General features: G+C 39.7%; 1 protein-coding gene and 1 pseudogene across 2 annotated transcripts in view; one reads left to right on the top strand and one right to left on the bottom strand.

The window, feature by feature from the left end:
- Positions 1–23300, top strand: part of LOC113589841 (hemicentin-1-like) — a 222667-nt pseudogene that overhangs the window by 82528 nt on the left and 116839 nt on the right. The gene's annotated exons all lie outside the window — the stretch shown is intronic.
- LOC145651938 (uncharacterized) lies at positions 19174–21046 on the bottom strand. The gene is made up of 3 exons (XM_081700794.1): positions 20891–21046; positions 20234–20283; positions 19174–19961 (listed from the first exon to the last, which is right to left on the bottom strand). Exons 1-3 carry the CDS (start codon positions 20958–20960, stop codon positions 19725–19727), a joined length of 357 nt encoding a protein of 118 aa, XP_081556920.1. The 5' UTR covers positions 20961–21046; the 3' UTR covers positions 19174–19724.

The following is a 23300-nucleotide window of genomic DNA, read 5'->3' as shown; positions in this document are numbered from 1 at the left end:
ACACACACACATACACAATCTTCTACTCATAACCACTCTTTGACACCCAGCCAATCAGACACCTCCAATCTGTCAATCACCTGTCCTTCAACTAATCGGACCACTCAGTCACTTCCACGTTTCCAATTACCCACTGACTGATCATCACACATATATGCACCTTGTTTCACTCTCTTTCTTTAAGCCCACAGGCATCTCCAGTCAATGTTTCACACTGACCTTCTCTATTCCAAGTAAAAATCTAGCAAGCCACAAGGACTATTTTTGCCCTTTTGAAATCTTTTTGATTTATGTTCCATGTTCCACTCAGTTAACTCCTGCTTTGTCTATTAGTTACTTCATTAAATGTTGCCTTGACCCAGGACTCTTAGCACCTTAGGTCATATCACTGCAGGGCAATCTGACTAGACAAGGAACTTGAAAGAGAAGGGAGAGAAAACTCTATAGTCTACCAAACCACTCACCAAAATCTTCTTCATTATCACCCAATATTTAACAACCAAAGACTGTACACCAGACAGAAGGCGCAACACCATTGTTCAGGATGTGACACGAAATAACCATGACTACATCCAAACACAGGACCCCAAGGATGGGCTGATTAGGGCATGTCCCAGTCAAAAGGGTGACATAGTTACCGTGAAAACAGTGGAGGTGTCATGGCAGGATTACCTACATGGAATTTATGACTCACAGGTTGCAGAAGTGGCTGACAAGACAACTTGCAATGTCTGGAAAAGGCATGACTGAAGGACAGTACAGAGTCACTGATTATGGTAGTAAAAATACAAAAACTAATCATTATGTTAATTGTAACAGGGGTGCATTACACCACACAAGATGCAGACTGTACAAAGGAGCCTCTGAGAGTAACAGGAACACAAGATTCCTGCAGGGAAAGCAAATATTAAGAGACCTCACCAAGTGGCAGAGACCATGTACAGAAACATATGCAAGACATATAATCTGAACAAATTCAAATCTGTGTGTGTTAACAAAAAGGTTGTCCAAGTGGTGATTGGGGCACATGTGGCAGAGACACCAATGCTGGGAGGTGTAGCTCCAACTGGAATAAAACCATCAATCTCATTTCAGAAGTGCTCAAGGCTAAAATCAGTGAAAATATTCTATCAGAGGCCTCTCTCTCTCTCTCTCTCTCTCTCTCTCTCTCTCTCTCTCTCTCTCTCTTTGTATATATATATATATATATATATATATATATATATATATATATATATATATATATATATATATATATATATGGAGGGAGTAAGAGTGGCTGCTGTTTCAAAGCATAGTCTATGCCTAACACAGGGTGTTCATCATTGGTTGAGTGTTCTGTACAGAGGGAGCAGTGATGTTCCACACCAATTTCTTGTTAGCCCTTTGTAAGTCTTTCTTTGTCATCACATTATTTTCTTGTTCCTGGTTTATTTTTCTTTGTTCCTAATGTAAATTTTTCATTACTAATTCACAGATGGGTCTGACTGCTGGTTTCCTGAAATCGGACTATTATAATAACTCCTGGACTGTCCTAATTAAGACTCCTCTCTGTCACTCGCTCACACACGCTTCTCACATTCACTCTTCCCTGACACACATTCTTGACACATTTTTTGCTTGCTTTTTCATTCCTTTCACTCACACACTCTCTCCATCAGGAACACAAACACGCCACATAAACATAACAAAACATAACAAAACCAACTCTAAGTCCTCTAGAACTATATGTGGATGAGAGTTCATGAAGAGTGGTAATGTTTTTTTGACCTTTAACTATGTACTAAAAGCACAGACTACAGGGAAATTTAAGAAACAAATGTAAGTTAATAAAGAGCTCTTCTTACCTCACTGTACAAAGTTTCAACAGCAGTGTGGGAACAGAGGAAAATAAACTCAGAAGAAACAGCTTTGAGCTTTTAAACTTGTGAATTGTCTGTGGTGTATTTAATGATGTTATTTTTAGTGTATTTAAATTCTCTTCCTCTTTTACTGCACTGTTCTCTCCTTTTTCAAGAAATGCACACACACACACACACACACACACACACACACATACACACACACACACACACACACACACACACACACACACACACACACTCACAAACAAATGTATATACACCCACACAAACAGACCATAGATTGCTCTGTGGGTGTTATGTCCTTGGTGCAGACTCAGACACATACGCATGCACAAAGAAACACACACACACACACACACACACACACACACTCACAGTACTCTGTGGGTGTTATTCCTGTGGTTCAGGCCATTGAGAGCCTCAATCTTCACATGTAGCAACTGCCATGGCTGCATATTCATGGAGAAAACATTTCTGTTTATTGATTACTATCACTGTGTGTGTGAGTGTGTGTGTGTGTGTGTGTGTTTGTGTGTGTGTGTGTGTGTGTATGTGATCAAACCAAACCAATAAACAGAGGATGAAAATAACTATGAAAATAATTACAAAATTTACTTTGCTCTTTCAGTTTTAAACTGTTTATCTGCATAACACTGGTACCTGCCTGAGTCATTAGTGCCTTTACATAGTTCACGCTTCTCTACAATTTTAACTGTGTGATGCAGACATGTTGGCTATGTATAGGTTCCGTTCATAAACTCTGTGGATTCCTTTAAGGAACATGTTATCTGCTGGTTATAATTTACATTCAAATCACTCACAAAAACTCCTGACACATATGATGCATGAAAGAGGTCATTAGAGGAGTCTGGGCCCCATAAGAGAGTGGGAGTTATCTTACAGATTCACTTCTCTCCTCTCTAACTCCAGCAGCTACTGCAGAACTCTGAGCTGATTCTGAGCTAAACCACAAAGTGAGAAGAGCTTGTAGCAGGGTGGGGGAGGAGCTTGGGGAGAAGTGGACACTAGTGACTCTGAACAACTTAACGCTCAGTCACATAATATATGAGGTTGAGTAAAGAGAAAAACAAACAAAAATATATCTGTACTTTATAATTATAGTGGGGTTGTGAATTCTCATTTCAATTCAGTTTTATTTCTTGAGGGCTATTTAACTCTAGATCGAATCACAAAAGGATTTAAAGGAATCTGGATTTAAAGTAAATGAAAGGATTTAAAGTAAATGAAAAAGGTGAAAGCAATTGAGATAAGAAAAAAAACACAAAACCATTCTACCAGCTTTAACAAAATAAAAAATAATCACTTTATTAGCAACGTAGGACTGGACATTAGAATGTATCTTGATCTCAAAGAATATTTTCACAACAAAAATTAAGTAACAACACCATGTAACGCATGGTGGCCCGAATGCCGAAGGGCAGGATGCACAGACTCCAGCGACGTGGACAAACATTTATTAACACAAAACGACAACGGCACTCAGACGTATTACAAAGACAGAACATGAACATGTAATGGTTGACATTAAACAATCACAAAAACACGCTTACGTTTAACATTGACGATATGAACATTAACCTTGAAATTAAGACGTTACATCAACAATGACCAACGACACTGCACACACTGACGTGGGTTTAAATACATGATGAGGTACAGGTGTGTGCAGGCTTGGCCACAAATGAGAATCCTCCCACTGCAGGTGACGGGCCAAACCACGTGACTCGCGGGAGGCGAGTGTTCCGTGACAGACCATGTGTTTTAACCACAAACTACTTTAGCCATCCTATTTGAAAATGTAAAGAAACAGCAGTCCATCACAGAATCATAGAACAACCATGCAAGGTCCCAGATGAAGGTAATGCCTGACAATAGAATAACAGAATTGTCAATGGCAATTTTCTACTGGTACTGCAAATTAGTTCATGATTAGACAATCAATTTCTAGGAAATTAAACCATAATCTCTATTCTGTTAATCTACATTCTGTTAATCTTTATTGATGTTGCATTAATACTGTTGTGACCTAAAGAAAGAGTCTTTGACAAGACTGACAAGACTGATCACCAGTGTTCAAATATCAAATGATGAGAACAGAGGCAGCACAAAACTAAAAAGCTAGATGTGGTTAACACATTTATTTCCTTCCTCTTTTAGGGAGTGCTTGACCTTCCTGGCTAAAGCAGCTTTGTTGCATGCTCATGTGGTTTTTAAACAGGTGCTGAGAAAGAAGGCCCCTGCAAAGAGGCAGCAAAATACCTCCAAGTAAGTTCCACTGAGTTTGTATTTATAGCTTGTGATAATGAAAAATAAGAAATATGCATATCTGTTAAAAGTCAATTTCAAAAATACTAAATGTAGACACCTGCTGCCATCCTCCGTCAGCCTTGGGCTGTCATCAAAGTACAAATAAAGCTAAAGGCAACTTCAGTCTATGCTCTGCAAAGCCACATACACTCACCTCACCATCATATACACAGCTTCTCTGAAGAACCCTCATCCTCTGACACCCCAAGCTCCTCCTCTAATTAGTCTGTAGCATAACATTACGAGGTGCAGGTGATTTACACAAATATATACAGGTAGGGCAGTTATGTATTTAATATTTCATTATTGTATTAACATAAGTCAAGGTTACACTGGTATTTATCAGCTAGCTTTTAGTTTACTACACTCTTTCCACAGGTTTGCTTATGCTGTGTTTCCCCTCTGTCAGGTGCTCCATGGGTCCTGCTGGCTCCTAGAAGAAGACCCACTCAGTAGTGTGCTTTGCTCTATGGGAATCTCAGTGGTCTTTATATCTGTGGTCTTTAGTGGTCTGTCCTGTATGTGGTCTGATGATGGGTCTGAGCTCTGTGACCTTTCAGGCAGAATATGCTATATTCATTTCTTCACATTTTCTCCTTTTGTGGGTATTAGATCCTCCAAATAATGTATTTTTATCCATCCGTGAAATAGTGAAGTGACTCTGACTTGCAACAATGCCACCCCACCTGTGCAGAACTACACCAGATATAAAGAAGGAGGAACCTCACCTGTAGGATCTGGGCAGAGTTACATCATCAACAGCTCCAGGACCTGGTTCTGCTGTGTGGCTCAGTATGAACATGGAGTACTGAAATCAGCTTCAGCACATGTCACTTTAAAGGGTGACACACTCAGGCAGTTATGTTTTAATTTTTGACATTCATTCATCAGTTGACATTCATTCACTCACATTCATTCATATTTACAAACTATAATTGCTATGCTGTATATGTGTCTGTGTTTCTCACCAGGCCACTTCAACATATTGCCTATAGTTGTTGGAGTCGGCCTCTGTGGGATTGTAGTTCCTCTCAATAGTTTTATTGATGAAGAGGGAAAGTTTAAGAAGGTAAAATGAAGTGAAATGTATTATGTTAAATTACACTTTGTTACGATCTCGTCAAGGCTCCAGGCCATAACAGGAAGTGTGACCCATAAAAAAAAAGGCTAAACATGTCTGTAGTGGAAATGAAATCAGACTGCAAGAGACCAAAGTAGTTCAATGACAGCCAGTGTAGTGTACAGGAGACAGTATGACACTACTATAACATCAGGAGTGACCCAGGCCAAAGTAAGAAATAAATCCACACTAGAAAAAAAAAGCCACTCACTAAACCTACACAAAAGAAAATACACACACAACTACACTTACTCCCTAAGTGGAAAACTGATCAAACCACACCCCAAAACAAAATGGCATTCACTCCCTACTTACCAGTGACCACTCAACAAAAGGAAAAAGTTGAATATATACAAATATACAACTGCAGACTAACTATTAGAGCAGACAAGAGTAAAGTGAAAACTGGAAACAAGGTCATACACCAGGTCAACTATCATGATCTCTCTCTCTCTCTCTCTCTCTCTCTCTCTCTCTCTCTCTCTCGCTCTCTTTCTCTCTCTCACACACACACACACACACACACACACACACACACACACACACACACACTGTTTCTGTTTTTAATTCTTTGCTTCATAGAATATAAAAAGTGAATTTTTGAATTTATTAGATTATTATAAATAATGCTGCACCTAATCTATCAATAGGATCACTGAAGTAATAAGCACACTTTTCTACTCAAACAAAATCTATCCACGAGCATCTTTCTGCTGAACCATCAGTGTGGACATGTGGGTTTCTTCATTCAGTTTTGTGTTCCACATTTGCAGTTCTTAGAAAAGCTTGCGGTTTAAGCTACAGCTCAAAATGAAGTCAAACTTTTCTGGTGAAAATTCTACCGGAATTCAACAAATTGTTTAACAAAAAGTTATTCATTTGGTTTCCAAACCTTTCTTTACATCTTTTGATTACAAGTCAAGTACCTTAACCACCACCCAATCATTTTCAATTAGTAGTAATAACAAGCTGGGTTAATTACAAACATGAGGTATTGAGTACACGGCTATCTAACATGAGCCAGGAGCCACTCCAAACAGGAGTCAGTCCAAATGCCAGAAGTTGTACATCGAACAACTATGACGTCCTCGTGTTGTTACGTGAAATGACACTGATGGTGTGGTGACAGTGTGACTTTCCCAGGAACAGCAGAATGGGGGATGAAGTTCTAGCAGAAGGGTGACTCCCTATGTGGATTTGACCCATTTAACAGCAGTTAGGTAGATTGGGGTGTTTTTCCATCTGCTGGACACGGACAGGCAAACCACACAGTACTGGTGCTGTGTCACATTTACAGCTATTTCCAGGGACAAGGCACAAATGATGTTCCCTTTATTAACACCTCTCCAGGGCTTTTTGGGTCTCAAAGCACCATAGGAGGCCCTTCAGTCTGAACATCAGCATAATAAGATTCACAGTGGATTACCTGTATACAGACATACAACAAAACACACACAGAGACAATGATAGTACACCCCAACTGGGGGCCTCTTTAATCTACTAGCATATATCAACTGAGGCTGAGCATCAGTTAGTACAGCTGTTTGGATTATCACAATAACAGTAGCGGATTGTGTGTAGTGGGCCTCGGCAAATCTCCTAGGAAGCAAACATTTGATTAGCACTTTGCCATCTGGTGAGAATTTCAAGGAGTGCTGCAGTACAATCAGAGACAATTGTGTGTAAATTACCAGCTAGCATAGGGCCTGGTTGGCCCTTTACCCACAACATGGGAAATGGTCTTCCCATCAAAACTTTGAAAGGAGACATATTCATGACTGAGGGCAGTAGAGGATGTGAAACAACCAGTCGATCATGAATATATATGCACAGATATTTGCAGAGCTGCTGAGTGACTCTTGATGTGAATGCTGGGCCGTTATCACTGTTGTTAGAAGGCAGTATTTTATACATAGGTATTATATCTCTTGCCACAACTCTCACTATTGTTCTCACATTTTCCTTTGCACTCAGGAATACCTCAGGCCATTTAGAAAATTGATCAATCATCATAAGAGTATTTTTCTGCTGAATCAGCTAGTAACACTCTGCTTAATTGCTTATGTTTGGGGTGTCATATCCTGTTACTTTGACAACTGCTAAATAACTGGGAAGCTTGCAGTAAGGCTGCAATGAGAGTGGAATGTGATATGGTCTTACCATCTGCTGCCCTAAACCCCTTCTGTGGCCAAATCCATCAGAAATCATGGGCGACACCACATGCGTGTCGACTGTGTGTGTACATAGTGAGGGGCTTATCCTTGAACAGATGAATAACATGCATGAATAAGAGCAAACCACTGTGTTCCTCCAGTGTCCAAGCTGAATTCAGAAGAGCCAGCGTGTGATGCAGTATGAAGGCTGAAGAGCCCTGCAGAGAAGCGTATTTAACAGTCAAACTTCTAGTTCATGTCAAAATGTTTCACAGCCGCTACACCTCTGACCTGTCGTGTTGTGTGGCTGCTGTGTTTAACACCTTGGTGATTTGATGACTAGTATTTTCTCAGCAGCTGCAACCACAGAGTGTGAGCACACAGGAAGACCTGGTGCCACAAGTTTCCAATAGGAATCTCACAGGTCTGTAACTCCCATCAACGTAGTCCAAGTCCAAGCTAGTGCAGGATAATTTATTTTTTTTTTTTTAAATGTAAAAGCAAAGATGGGCTGTGTCTGCCTGCACAGGGATGCTAATGAGAGCAGAATAAAACATCAACCATGGTGAAGTGTGTGTGTGTGTGTGTGTGTGTGTGTGTGTGTGTGTGTGTGTGTGTGTGTGTGTGTGAGTGTGTGTGTGTGTGTGTGTGTGTCTGGAATTATGTTTATTATACTAAAGACGTCCAGTACAATGGGTGAGCGAGGGATGACAAGATCACTGACCTTTCTCAAATCATTGACCTTTTAGAGTGTTATAAGGGGGCACAATAGGTGTCAGAACTCCTTTGACAGCAGAAACTCAATGATGATGACACAATCCTCCTTTTCAGGCAAGAGCAGGTAGACACTTGATCTTGGTATTCAACTCACAGAGAATGCGGAACTGAGTGCAGGTGTAAGTAAAATCACAAATAGAGAGATCATTAAACAGAGAGGTCATTATATTATGACACATGATTATCATGTCTAATTTAGACATATCACAACCCAGAAGATTAAAATGTGAGTTGGGAATGATCACAAACTGATGGTGAAAGTGTATTCCACAGTCACTGACACGTGTAACACACTGAGGGAAGGGTTTGTGGGCAGGAGATGTGCAGCCCATTAACTCCCACAGAACTAATGGATGCTCCAGACGAGACCCTCATATTTTGTCTCACTGCTGCGAGACCTGAGCCAATGGAACCCTGGTTTTTTTTTTTGTTTTTTGTTTTTTTTGTTTAACAAGGGTAAATATGCAAGCCACATTCTTTTTCCAGTGCCTCCCTTTAACTATATTTTGGTGCCACAAAGTTTAACAATAGCTATTAGCTGATAAGTCCATGATAAAGAGTACCTGACTTAGATGTGTCTGTTTTATATGTGCTGGTGGTGTGTATCTAGCCACTGTGTGTGTGTGTGTGTGTGTGTGTGTGTGTGTGTGTGTGTGTGTGTGTGTGTTTGTTTGGTCATTTGTCCATCATAAACAAGTGTTAGTTATTACTGTGAGGGAAAATGCTTAATGTTTGCTTAAAGGAGGAAGTAAGGAATATGTGACCTTTAAGTGACCTTTGGCCTTGTCTTGACCAGTCTGCAAGAAAGGCGAATAGAGAAGTGATGGAGTATGACAGTTATCGCTTAACTGTTGCTGGGCAGGGGTGCAGCAGCAGGGAGTAACAACTTGTTTTTAGCAGGAAAGAATGTTCAAGGATGGTTGGGAGACCTGGCACCTGGAGTCATGAGATTAGCTCATGAGAGAACAACAGGGAATGGTGGGGGTATATGAGCTCATGTGAGAGAGAAGTTTGGGGCTTCTCTCCCTCGATGCATAAGGGACACAACCAATAAAGCTCTCTCATCTGGCTCGAGTCCTATTGATTTTTCCTCCACAATTACCAAATGAGCAGACTTTTACAACTTAATCATTACTTATGTTAAATTATGTTCACACATAATTTATAACCAGCAGAGGGCAGAATCAGTCACTGTTTGACCCACTGGAGTCTAATGAACCCTGTTTCTCACTAATGAATGTGATTGCTCTATAGATCAGAAACATGTAGCACTCACAGCTGAACATGCAGATGTCCACAATATGCTGCTTTTGTTATGTCTTAGGCTCTAGATTATGTGAATCCTGTAACATGAGAAGTTATTCTGTATGGAAATTTGTGAATGATCTGTTATCTGTCTATTGTACAGGATGTCATGTTATAACAGGTGAGGTGAACACAGTAGCCCGTGTGTGTGTGTGTGTGTGTGTGTGTGTGTGTGTGTGTGTGTGTGTGTGTGTGTGTGTGTGTGTGTGTGTGTGTGTGTGTGTGGTAATACCCTGCTCCTTCCTGCTTCTCTTTCTGAGAGTCACTATGAGGAATGAGGTTCGCATCAGAAGCAGCACCAGAATCACACACACAGCACTGATCACAGTGGAAGATGGAAATCCTAGAGAGTCATAATCAGTGAACCAGTCACATTTAACCTTTATCCTGATCATTCAGAAGTGTCTGATGAAGCTGACAGTATTCACTATAAACTTATTCACTGTAAACTTTTAGTATACGTTGCACTAAAGCTTAAGTAAAAATGTTTTTTTTTAATATTTTCATAATGTCAAATGACACAAGCATAAGAGGTTACTTGGATATTTAGTGATGGATATTCTGTGTACAAATCTCACGCTCTGGTGGGCAGTGGTTTTACGTTCAATAGTCAAGATAAAATGAATAACATCCAATATTAGTACCTATTGTGATCTCCTTTCCAGGGTGTGTCAATCTACTTTACATAAAGGTCATGGTTTATGTCTAATTTTGTTTTTTCAGCTAATGCTGATTAAATCTAAGTGTATTATTTACATCAAATTATAAATTATGCTTTGAAATTAGGGTCCTGATTTTAAGGGCTGTGCGATTATGTGTAACGATTAGTCACCCTCCTGACATCCCTGTTTCCATAGTTTCGCTGTCGTGTCTGTTTTTCTTTGCTTCCTGGTTGTTACGTTTCTTGGTTTCATTTTCTCTGCCCCTCATCCGTTCCTCAATACCAGTCCTTGTTTTGGTTCTCCCTGTTCATATGTTCACCTGTGTCTGGTTAGTGCTTGATTGTCACGGTTATTTAAACCCTGTGTTTGGTTCCCATTTTGGTGATTCTGGTCATGTGTGGAGTTGTTGTCATTTTTGCTGTTGTCATCCTTGTTTTATTTGTATACTTAGTTCGTCTGTTACTTTGCTTCAGTATTTTCCCCTTGTCTCTGTTTATTAGCCTCCCATGTTTTTGTTACCCTCGCTCATTAACTCTTTTATCAGGCTATTGATGCACAATGGAACTCAAGATGACAACTAATCAGATGAGGACTAAACTCACTTCAGTTCAAATAACTCAGTTCATTGCTATGAACACTCCTACGGCATAACTCCGCTCTCGGGGAGCTTCTGCCCAGGAACATTCTAGGTTGATGAAAAGGAGAAAAAAAAGATCCCTTATCTCCTCAGAATCTGAGGATCAAAAAGAAAGGACCAAAAGAAAAAGCAAGAAAAAACTCAATTTGGTGTCATCCCTTAGTGCTTTTTCTTCTTTTGTACCTTTTGTTTTTTTACTTGCACTGCTTCTTTCTTTTGTCTGACTCAACTGAACTACTTTTTCTTTGTTTGGATCTTTTTTTTTTTCTAGCTCATAGGTTAACTTAATAGTAGAACTCACCATAACATCTACACCACTATTATTGTACACCATGTGCTACCAGCCATGAGAGCAAGAGGAACTACTGAATATTTACAATGTCCAGATCACCTCATTTAGTTCATTAGTATCATGTAAGGATGAATGGATTTAGTTTAGTACATGTCATGTAAATAGTGTTGGCTGATTCTGGACAGATTGAAGACTCTGTGATTTGCTGATACGATCTTAATTTACAATGATGCTTAGATGTTGGCTCTACGGTCTCCAAACAATAAAACATTACACGGAGCTTGTTATTTACTCACCTGTAATTCTCAGGTAGATCTGTGTACTATAAATCTTGAATCCATTATAAGATTTCCAATTTGATGTAGTTCCATACCAGTATTCACCAGAGTCCTCCACTGTTACATATCTGATAGTCACAGTCAGGATTTGCTTTTCTCTGTCATCATACAGTGATGTGGTTTTTTTAGTTTCAAGTTTTACTGTTTTGTTGACCGACCATATAATATTACAGCCACCAGTGTCCACTCTCTTGCAGAAAAGCTTGGATCCATTCCTGGTGGGATTCTGGGTAACAGCAGCTGATCTTCACATGTTCTTCTACATAGGCAGTCTCATTGATGGTCTTACCACAGCATGAATCTGTCAATCATACACATTCAGGTCAAAACATTTGCATTTATTAACTTTTTAATGTTTTTGTTGTTCTAGAACTGGCTATGTTAATAAAAGGGAAATATGACACTTTAGGAACGCTTCAGAGATCAGATCTGCATCAGTCTCACTTCACTTACAGCTACAAACCCATGAAAGTGTCAGATTTAGCTTAACCCGTATACATTTATATTTTCAGCATTTAGCAGTTGACCTTACCCAGGGCAGCTTTCAAAAGTGCAGTTTGGCAAAATTATTATTTCTGAAACTTTTAAATGATGAAGTGATTGTGGCTAAACTGTATGTTACATGCTAACTAACCTTCTTTTACATTGAGCTCCACTTCAGTGTAGGTGAGCAGTTGATCAGATACATTAACAGCACACTGGTATGTTCCAGTGTCATTTACACTCAGCTCTCTGATAAACACATTAAAGAATCCTACACTTCTGTTATCATAAACTGAGAATCTGTCTTTATGAGTCCACTTACTGTTTGGGTTTGTTGTTATTTGATCTAAACATGACTGATCTGTTACATTCTTACAGAAAGATTTCAATTTGGTTTTGTATTCATCCTCATATTTGCACTTGATGGTGACTCCTCCTCCCGCACATGCAGTCACTGATATAGACTCCACGTCCTTGGACTCTCCTGTATCTGAAAGACATGACAAACATCCATGTAAGAAATGGCTTCATATTGAAGTTGATAATTTTGTTTCAATTCATCCTTCCCTTTTTCTCAGCTGTGTTTTAGTCTTGGTTTGATTTGTTCTGCACCTTCTGTATGCCACTGTATGAAATTCCCTGGGAGATGTTATCAGTTATAACACCATTGTGCCACTGATCATCAGTACTGTAAAGTGTTTGAGGGGTATGATCTTAAATGGGATGATTACAATGTCACTGTAATGGGGCTCAAACCCAGGACAGAGAGGTGATGATCCTGACACTGCTGGGTGAGTTACCACACTTTAATGAAGGTGGGCCCGTGTGCAAAACAGTTAGATCTTAGATCAGGTAAAACAAGAGAAGTAAAAAAAAACAACAGTAGGGAATCTAACCCCGGCCACTTTGCTGCAAAGCAAACGAGCTCCCGCTAGACTAAAACAACCTGCGCGTATATATCGCACTTCACAGGAATGGAGGATGACAAAACAGGAGCAAAACACCATGCTGAGCGTGGACAAAGGGAAAACAAAGGATGCCACAGGAAGAATGGCAGCCCCGATGCATTGGGGAAAACCAAATTCTGAAACTTCCCAAACAAAAACAGAAAACAGAGAGGACCTTTAGTGGCTAAGGGGAGCCTTGGGAGAGAACCAGACTCAAGAGGGAAAAACTGGAGAAGGGAGGGGACGTGTAAAAACACAGACACCCTCACAGCGCAGAAGAGAGGTGTAGCACAAGGGCTCACAGACCTCGATACACAGAGTTACCGGCTAGGAGCTTGGATCAAAACTTTACCAAAGACCCAACACTGAGTGACTGTGTCATTGGGCTTATATAGATCTACCCCAGCTGTTGGGCATCAAGCCTGATTAGTAGTGTGCCTGGTGCCAACCCTTACAGTCACACTGTCATAAGGACACTCAGGACTTCTGTGGCTCAGAAACTCCAGTGGCTCAGAGACTTCCAAGTAAAAGTGGGGAAAAATAAATAAATAAACATAAAAAATTATATATATATATATATATATATATATATATATATATATATATATATATATATATATATATATATATATGTATATGTATATATAAATATAAATATAATTTATTTATTTTACTTCTATGAGGTCTTTGTGATTACCCATATTTAAAACTATGTCACTGTTCTAATGCTTCATCCACGGAAACTGTACTGCTATAGTGTCACCCATGCATCTGTAGTTACTAACACAATGATTACTCTTTCCTGTAGGTGTTACTCACAGCTATCAAGAGGAAGTGCGCTCCAACCGCTGCTGGATTCAGCAGCCCTGTAGTAAACTACAGCTGTTTGGCGACATGCCAATATCATATTTTTAATAAGGTGAAAGGTTAGAGGATCTTCCCATTTGAGCTTTATTTAGTAATATCCTGGTTATAATTTAAATGTGTGCTTCACTTTAGAACAAATGTGACTACGAATATACATCAGCTCCACACTGGTACCTTTTATTCACTTCCACAGTGAGGCCTCTGATCTTTCTGTTTTAAACATTATTAACTTCATTTCTGAGTCAGTCAACACAGTGGCAATGGACTTCTAGTCAAACTATCTCTGAGCCACTTCATGGTGACTCCCAATTACTTTAGACCCCACTAATATCTAAAAATTCACCAAAAGTGACTATCTAAACAAAGACTATATTTGACCCTGCTGATAATGATGATTAAAGATTGATTTTCATACCTGAGATCAGGTGCATTGTGAAGATGAGAAGAATCTTCATTCTAAGTTCAACTTTATGTCTACTGACTCCAACTCCTAGATTAGATGTGTGTTAGAGATTGTGTGTGTCTGTCTATGTTGGTCCCTGCCCCTGTGTCTGGACTTACTTGCTCTGTTCATCTACTTATGACTTACCTCATCTGAAAAAAAAAAAACCCTCTTATTTCTATTTTTGAGGGAAGTGAAAAATAGACTGGCATTAACAGAATGGCCTTAAGCCTCATACTATAGACAGAGAAACATGCATCTCTCTCTCTTTCTCTCTCTCTCTCTCTTTCTCTCTCTCTCTCTCTCTCTCTCTCTCTCTCTCTATAAATATGGTCCACTGTATCCCAAACCAGTGTTTATTATGAACACACATGATTTCTACTAGCTCTGTAAGCCTGGAACTTAAAACTGCTTGCCACACCACTATATCAGACAACTAGATTAGCTAGTTAATTCTGCTAATAACATGCAGAAACTGTCTCTTACATTTCAATGTGTAGGCCCTACTGTTTAAAACTCAGTTATTGTGACATAGAGGAAGTAGCTTCACTATAGCTTTGGATCTCATACCTTGTATTAATAGCACATACAGTAAAAGGTTCTTAACCACTTCCTGTGTACATTATTATTTCGTATGTGCTGCAGCCCTTTAGTCTACTGCCCTGGAAACTTGAACAAACATTGTACTCATTAATATTATTATGTATTGTAACTGCATCTACTTCTTTGGATGCAGTGACTGTGAGCTGCTCACTTACTTTTAATACTTAGCTCCTTCATACAGAAACCCAAAAAGGCATTTTAATTCTCTGCTCTGTGTCTGCAGAATTGAGATAATCTTTAATAGTTGTGTACTTCAAGTTAAAATCTGTAATAGCCTGACTTACAATTTACTGATCATTTTTTGATATTCCCTTGAGTGCAATATCCATCCCTGCTCAAATGTTCTGAACTGTATCTTCTGTATGTAATTGGTGATTTCATGCTGCACTGTATTTTCTTCAGGTCAGTTTCCTTCACAGAACTTGTTCACTGTACTATATTTCTTCTGTTGTTTCCTACATTTTCTATATGATGTCACCACCTTTCAACATACTGCTGAAATAAGAATATTTACTGTTTTATAGAATATTTTAATCATCTTGAGCACCACTTTAAGAGCTCATCCCAAATTTGATGTATGGAAAACCCAAATATTTAAAATGTACACATTTTACAGACATTTTTAAATGTTTTTATTTTATTTCTTATTTTTCCTCATGAGCTGTTCACTATGTGGTTTGTAACCACAGTGTGTCACTTCCTGACAACTATTTCCCAGAGTGCTTTGTGACTATTGCAAGTTTGAGGTAGTCTGATCTCTGATCTCATGCAACAACAGTTGTTTGAGATCATGTAATTTCCTGGAATGATGCTTAAGTTTAGAATTATTGATAACAAAACAGACGTTGGATCAGTGAAAACCTCACAGTGACACTGGTGGGAACTGGAAAATATAATAAACTCACAGGGTTGATCAACTGAAAACACCTTATCAGAATGTTCATGCTGTGGAAAGTCCATTAGAAAGTCTGGCATGTAAGAAGAACCGTAAGCATCAGCTGCAGTTATTCCAAAGAAAAGACCCCAAGTGGACACTGCATAAAATTTCAGATTGGGAGCTCAGACATCAGCTTTACCTGATCCAAGTCATGCTGACAGTTTTATGTGATCAGATGTTTGCAGTGACCTACTAGTTTCTCAGGAGGAAATGTACAGTCTTCTTTACTTAACAGTCATGCTCCACTTAGGTGGGCTTTAAGTAGATCAGAAGTTTGTCTTTGAAAAAATGTTTAAACCATAGAAGGTATATGGTTTAAACATAATATATTAACAATGAAAATAAAGCAATCGTCCCTTCACTCGTGAATTATATGATCCACTTTCTCTCTCCTACTCTTCCCCCACCCTGTTCTCCCAGAAGCCGTGCAGTAGCTGCACTGATCACATGCGCTCATGCACACACACCAGTTACAGTATGTGTGTCTGTGGTGTGGTGGCTGTAAAAAGTCAGTCATTCCCAAGTCTGGGAATGCTGGTCCAAAATAATGTTAAAATGTACAAAGCTCTAATCCTAGAATTGCCCCTGCTTCTACTGTATCATGTATTCTACCACGGTGATCATTGTAACTTACTCACTTTGTGCTCTAGATGGCAGTACAGACTTTCTGGTGCAAAACAGCACAGACTCTGTGACAAACACAGGCTGGCTGGCCTTATATTCTTGTAAATTAATTGATTGGTTGATTGAATGTATGATTCTTATTGTGGCTTCTGGAAGCATTCAAATGATCCAGGCAGAATCCACACAAACATGCTGCTGTTTCTCTGCCCCCGTACCACTGACAGTGCTGCAGCTAACAGACAGGGCAGCACACTGGTGACTTGTACTTCCAGCTCTCATCCCCAGCCCCTCCCCCTCTCCCTTACACAGTCTTCATAAAAACATGAAAGAATACAAGGGTAACCAATTAAAAATGCAAGCCTAGACCCATCCTGTGACATGATTAACAGTGGAATATTCACACGAGTCCTCCTTGGAGGTCTCCCTGGTCACAGCATCATTATAACTGTCTGCATTCTAATAAAACTTGACTGTTGCATAAACTGGAACTTCAGCACTCAGCGCTGCTGACTGATGTGCATCACACACTGAGGAATCAAAATGACTTCTGGTGTCTTTAATCTCCTCAGTCATAGACAGAAAATGGAACCTGAGTAAAGAGAAAAAAGACAACAGAATTGAACTATATATATATATATAATTTTATTTATTTATTTTTTTCCCTGTATATTCCCTCTTATATACACACACGTATATTTGAAGATTCCAGGGAGTAACTGCAGTGTACTGTAGTAAAATATGTAGAAGTAGTCAATATTGCAGTGAAGTACTCAATGTTTCCAGGAAAACAGAGAGAGATCCATCCTCAGCTGTGCTCGGAAAGTGCTTCTGGAGTGTTAGGAGGTGAAATCAGTTTGTCAGAAAGAGTTGATGTTTAAATCACATCATTCACTCATTCATTCATTCCATGTGGTTCTAAAACCAGTAGATAAATTATTTTTCTTTGAGTTTCAAAAGCAGATGAAAACAGTACAACTACTGCACCAGTTGTTCCTCCTACTTATTTAAACCACAATAAAGTTGTCACCATCCCCAATGTAAATACTACAGAACTGGATCTGATACATGCAGTAAAATACAAATGCAGTGGGTGTAAACAAACAGGGCTTCCAAAAACATCGTCACAAAAACAATCACACATCAGCAACAGATTGTATGTACACAATACATAAAACAGCAGTGACAAAAAAAACACAGAGGGAAATACTAAAACCAGAGTCAAAGAACAAAAAAAGTCAACACACAGGAAAGGAAAAAAATAAATAAATTTAAAAAAACAGTGGTGATACTTCACAGAGCATGAACTGACAAAAGCTGATATACACACACAGAAAGAAATAGCAAACAGGTGCACATGATTAGTAAACAGGAGGTCTTGAACAAGGAAGTGGGTAGTGATTGGTGGAGTTACAGGTTCGGCAGGGAGCACACAGTGCTTTAGAGTCAAATTGTCTGGAGAGATTGGTACTATCTAAAGACCTAAAGTTTGTACCTACAAAACCTAATCATCATCATGATCATAATTGTCCTTATCTGCACTTGAAGCTCAACCCCAGTAAAATCGAACTTCTGTTCATCCCAAGTACTCCCAACCCTTACCATGACCTCACTGTTTCCTTTAAGAACTCCCTGGTATCACCATCCGAAGCTGCCCGTAGCCTCCTTTGTAATATATGAAGGATTCAACCCTTTCTTTTGCAGGAAGCTACCCAGGTGATTGTGCAGTCTCTTGTGATCTCAAAGCTAGACTACTGCAACTCATTACTTGCTGGTCTTCCTCTAAGAGTAATCAAACCTCTACAACTTGTCCAGAATGCAGTAGCACGACTGGTCTTCAATCTTCTGAAGTTCACAAGTTACTCCACTACTGCGCTTCCTTCATTGGCTCCCTGTAGCTGCACGTATCAGATTTAAAACCTTGATGCTTGCCTACAAAGCCAAAAATGGACCAGCCCCGTCAATGGTCAAGCCCGATCTGTACCTTGAGTACTTCGAACCTCAAGTACGGCTCAGCTTGAAATACCTTGCTTCAGGTCTCATGGACGAGAAGCATCGAGACTGGCTCCAAGATGGCGGAATGAACTCCCACTTGCTGTCCGGACAGCAGAGTCCCTTGTAGTCTTCAAACGCAGACTGAAGACCCGTCTATTTGCGAAATATTTAAAGGACAACTGCCACTGCTCCCATATTGACTGACTAATTTAATACTTATTGTAGGGCATTATTTATGTTTTTTAACAAACTCTAGCACTTATTGTTTATAGCACTTATCATTGTTTAAGATTCGACCTTATGTATTTTGCACTTCTAGGTATCAGCATTCATCCCTGTATTCTACAGTATTCTAGTTCATTGATATGTTTAATTCTAACCTTGGATATATTCTATGAGTAAATGACAAAGCACTTTTGTAAGTCGCTCTAGATAAGAGTGTCTGCTAAATGCCATAAATGTAAATGTTGTAAATATGCTCTGGTCAGTTCAGCAGGAGTAGGGTGTGGCTGCCATTTGTGCTGAACTGGGTGTGTCTGTCTGTGATTTTGGAATAACTAAGTACTGAGGGAAGTGTTTTGTGTTATACAGAGTTTAAAATATACAGTCACCTTCTCCTATTTTCCCTCACTTTGTCATTTTTCTTTATTTCACAAGCACACACACACACACACACACACACACACACACACACACACACACACACACACCTTTGTTTAAACATGTGCATATGCACACACATACAGTAGGCATACATTTCACATCATTTCTTGTTAGAGTCTGTCCTAGACACCCTGTTATTAGATCTGCTTGGACAATTTCTTGTAGCTGTTAAAAAGGTTTTTTACACATGAAAACCTTTAATATATCAGAAAGCATATTAATATAAAAAGCATATTATTTCCTCCTGATCCCATCAGGTAAATTCCACTGCCACAAAAACAGAACAAATAGAATAACATTTACATACATGATACATGTACATTATCATATTATTACTGAGAGTCCTGTGTGCAGAATCAACTCACTGGCAAAAGTTCGCTTGAGAGTTTCAAACTGCAGTGCTTCCAGCTCCACAAGTTGAGTAAGGAGATCCGAATACCTACACACATTTACTCTTCTCCTCTTCACACTTACTCTGAGTGTCTTCTCCTCACAATTACTCTGTGGCTTGCACCTCCCCAAGTCAGCCATGCATAGACTGTTATGATAGATATGAAGTTTCCAAGGAAAGAGTTTTTCTGAGGTGTCAACTGTTTGCAGCCTTTAAATGGATGATTAAATAAGCCGTTGTTCAGTCTTATGTGTTGCTCTGTTGATGACTGTGGACAGACATGGTTTTTTGGTTACACTTAGAAGGTCATGTTGGAGTAAATCACAGAGTCCTCAGCTTCATTGGAGTTTAGTGGGTGGGTTGTGCTTTGCTGAGACACATTTACAGTGCAGTATGTGATGGAGTCAGACGGTTCATCTACACTGGAGTAGATGATTGTGTGTGAAGACCCCACTGTGGTGTAGACAGTGGTGAGTGTGGACGTTACTGCAGTACTCAGCTCCTGATCTTCAATCTCCTGATAGATGCACTCATTCTGCAGAAGAACAATTTGTATAAAGGTTCTATCTGCGTTAATCAAGACAGTCAAGCTAAAGTATGTTGAAACTTTGCACATTACTGTGGAATTGTTATAGCACAAATATTGTAGCATATCTAGTCTCCTTAATAGATTGAGTGTCCTTCAGAAACATTAACAAAATTCTGCGAGAGAGTAGGTATACAACAGTATTAGCATCACATTTGACTTTGTCCTCAGTACTGTCCCTGTCCACTGGATGGCATGTGGTTTAGATCAAGGCCTGATACCTGTCTAGTGCTGATTGGCATTGAACCTACAAGGACCAGCTCTGACAGGCCTGCAAAACATCAAGAGAAGTTATATTATTATCAGATAGCAATGTACAGAGTGTATTTTTCTCTGTGTGTGTGTGTGTGTGTGTGTGTGTGTGAGTGTGAGTGTGTGCGAGTGTGTGTGTGAGTGTGTGTGTGTGTGTGTGAGTGTGTGAGTGTGAGTGTGTGTGTGTGTGTGAGTGTGTGTGTGTGTGTGAGTGTGTATGAATGTGTGTGTGTGTGAGTGTGAGTGTGTGTGAGTGTGTATGTGTGTGTGAGTGTTTGTGAGTGTGTGTGTGAATGTGTGTGTGTGTGTGTGTGTGAGTATGTGTGTGTGAGTGTGAGAGTGTGTGTGTGTGCGTGTGTGTGTGTGTGAGTGTGTGAGTGTGAGTGTGTGTGTGTGAGTGTTTGTGAGTGTGTGTGTGAATGTGTGTGTGTGTGTGTGTGTGTCAGTGTGTGTGTGTGAGAGTGTGTGAGTATGTGTGTGTGAGTGTGAGAGTGTGTGTGTGTGCGTGTGTGTGTGAGTGTGTGTGTGAGTGTGTGTGTGTGTGTGTGTGTGTGTGTGTGTGTGTGTGTGTGTGTGTGTGTGTGAGTGTGTGCGTGAGTGTGTGTGTGAGTTTGTGTGTGTGTTACCAGGGGATGTCCTGTTCTTCCTCTTCTGCTTGCACCACACTATTGTAGTCACTAGAAGTACAGTTACCATGATGACCAGACCCACAGACACATAAGTGAGGGACACTATGAAAGTGTTTTAGAAGATAGCATTAGTCACAGTCACATTGCTTGCAAACATAAGTGACAGGAAGATTATTCATAATATGTCTTTACTAATCTTGAACACTGAACATTTTTCTGGTTTTAGTGTCTAGGGCTCAGCCACCGAGTCCCCATTATGTTGGTCCCTGGCCCCTGTTACATGGCCACCTGGCCGTTTAAATTGTTGTTATGAGGCCATGTATTTAACTAAAATGGCATCATGCATCCTTAGGCTGGAGGTCTTGGTTTATAAAAGTTTTATGTGTGTAAAAACACATTGATCTTCCAGGATCCACTGAGCTTTAAAAATGAGAAACATTTAGTACACACAAACATCTTCTTTACACATGTATTTAAAAATATGTTTTCATTTGTGCAGCTTGTTTTTTATAAATCATCTGCAAGACTTCTGTCTACATGTACAAATTAGGACTCATTATTATTTTAGTGGTAATGGTTGACTTCTTGTAATGCCTGACAGCTGATGTTGATCATTATTAAAGACCTCCATTCACTGAATGATGCTGTTAGTAGTTTGGCTTAGAAGAAGGACTTCCTGATCAAATTGTTTCTCAGTTGTTTCTAATTGCACCAGGGGTTATTGAAGCATTCTGAGGTCAAATTGTTATCATCAGTACTCAAACATTGTCCAAGGACCAATCTGGATTTAAATCTTGATTCTCAACCCAGCTGTTTTCATAGAGAATATACAGTGCATCCGGAAAATATTCACAGCACTTCACTTTTTCCACATTTTGTTGTTACAGCCTTATTCCAAAATGGATTAATTTTTTCCCTCTAAATTCTACACAAAATACCCCCTAATGACAGTGGAAAAAAAAAGTTTGTTTGGAATTTTTGCAAATTTATTTTAAAAAATAAATAAAAAATCACAGGTACATAAGTATTCACAGCCTTTGCCAAGACACTCAAAATTGACTTCAGGTGCATCCTGTTTCCACTGATCATCCTTCAGGTGTTTTGACAACTTGATTGGAGTCCACCTGTGGTAAATCCAGTTGATTGGACATGATTTGGAAAGGCACACACCTGTCTATCTCAGGTTCCATAGTTAACAGTACATGGCAGAACACAAACCAAGCCATGAAGTTCAAGGAATTGTCTGTAGACCTCTGAGAGGAGGATTGTATCGAGGCACATATCAGGGGAAGGGTACAGAAAAATTTCTGCAGTATTGAAGGTCCCAGTGAGCACAGTGGCCTCCATTCATAAATGGAAGAAGCTTGGAACCACCAGGACTCTTCCTAGAGCTGGTTGCCTGGCCAATCTGAGTAATCGATGTAGAGGGGCCTTAGTCAGGGAGGTGACCAAGAATCCAAGGGTCACTCTGACAGAGCTTCAGCGTTGCTCTGTGTAGAAAGATTTCCATTTTTGCAGCACTCCACCAGTCAGGCCTCTGTGGCAGAGTGGCCAGATGGAAGCCACTTCTCAATAAAACGCACAAGATAGCCTGCTTGGAGTTTGCTAAAAGGCACCTGAAGGACTCTCAGACCATGAGAAACAAAATTCCCTGGTCTGATGAAACAAAGATTGAACTCTTTGGCCTGAATGCCAAGCGTTATGTCTGGAGGAAACCAGGTACCACTCATCACCTGGCCAATACCATACCTACAGTGAAGCATGGTGGTGGCAGCATCATGCTGTGGGGTTGTTTTTCAGCAGCAGGAACTGGGAGACTAGTCAGGGTTGAGGGAAAGATGAATGCAGCAATGTACAGAGGGACATATGTCCTGTTGGAAGTCTCTGTACATTGCTGCATTCATCGACCCTAAGCACACAGCTAAGATAACAAAGGAGTGGCTTCGGGACAACTCTGAATGTTCTTGAGTGGCCCAGACTTGAACCTGATTAAACATCTCTGGAGAGATCTGAAAATGGCTGTGCCCCTAAGCTCCCCATCCAACCTGATGTAACTTGAAAGGTTCTGCAAAGAAGAATGGGAGGAACTGCTCAAAAATAGGTGTGCCAAGCTTGTAGCATCATATTCAAAAAGATTTGAGGCTGTAATTGCTGCCAAAGGAGCTTCAACAAAGTATGGAACAAAGGCTGTAAATATTTATGTACATGTGTTTTTTTTTTGGGGGGGGGGGGTTATTTTTAATACATTTGCAAAAATATTTCTCTTTGTCATTATGGGGTATTGTGTATAAATGTTTGAGGGGAAAAAAAAGAATTTAATCCATTTTGGAATAAGCCTGTAACATAACAAAATGTGGAAAAAGTGAAGTGATGTGAATACTTTCCAGATGCACTGTACATGGTGTGT

The sequence above is a fragment of the Electrophorus electricus genome, chromosome 18 (assembly GCF_041902795.1).
Source record: "Electrophorus electricus isolate QZ-2024a chromosome 18, ASM4190279v1, whole genome shotgun sequence".
In the NCBI taxonomy this organism is placed as follows: Eukaryota; Metazoa; Chordata; class Actinopteri; order Gymnotiformes; family Gymnotidae; genus Electrophorus; species Electrophorus electricus.
This window is presented reverse-complemented; position numbering and strand designations above follow the sequence as displayed.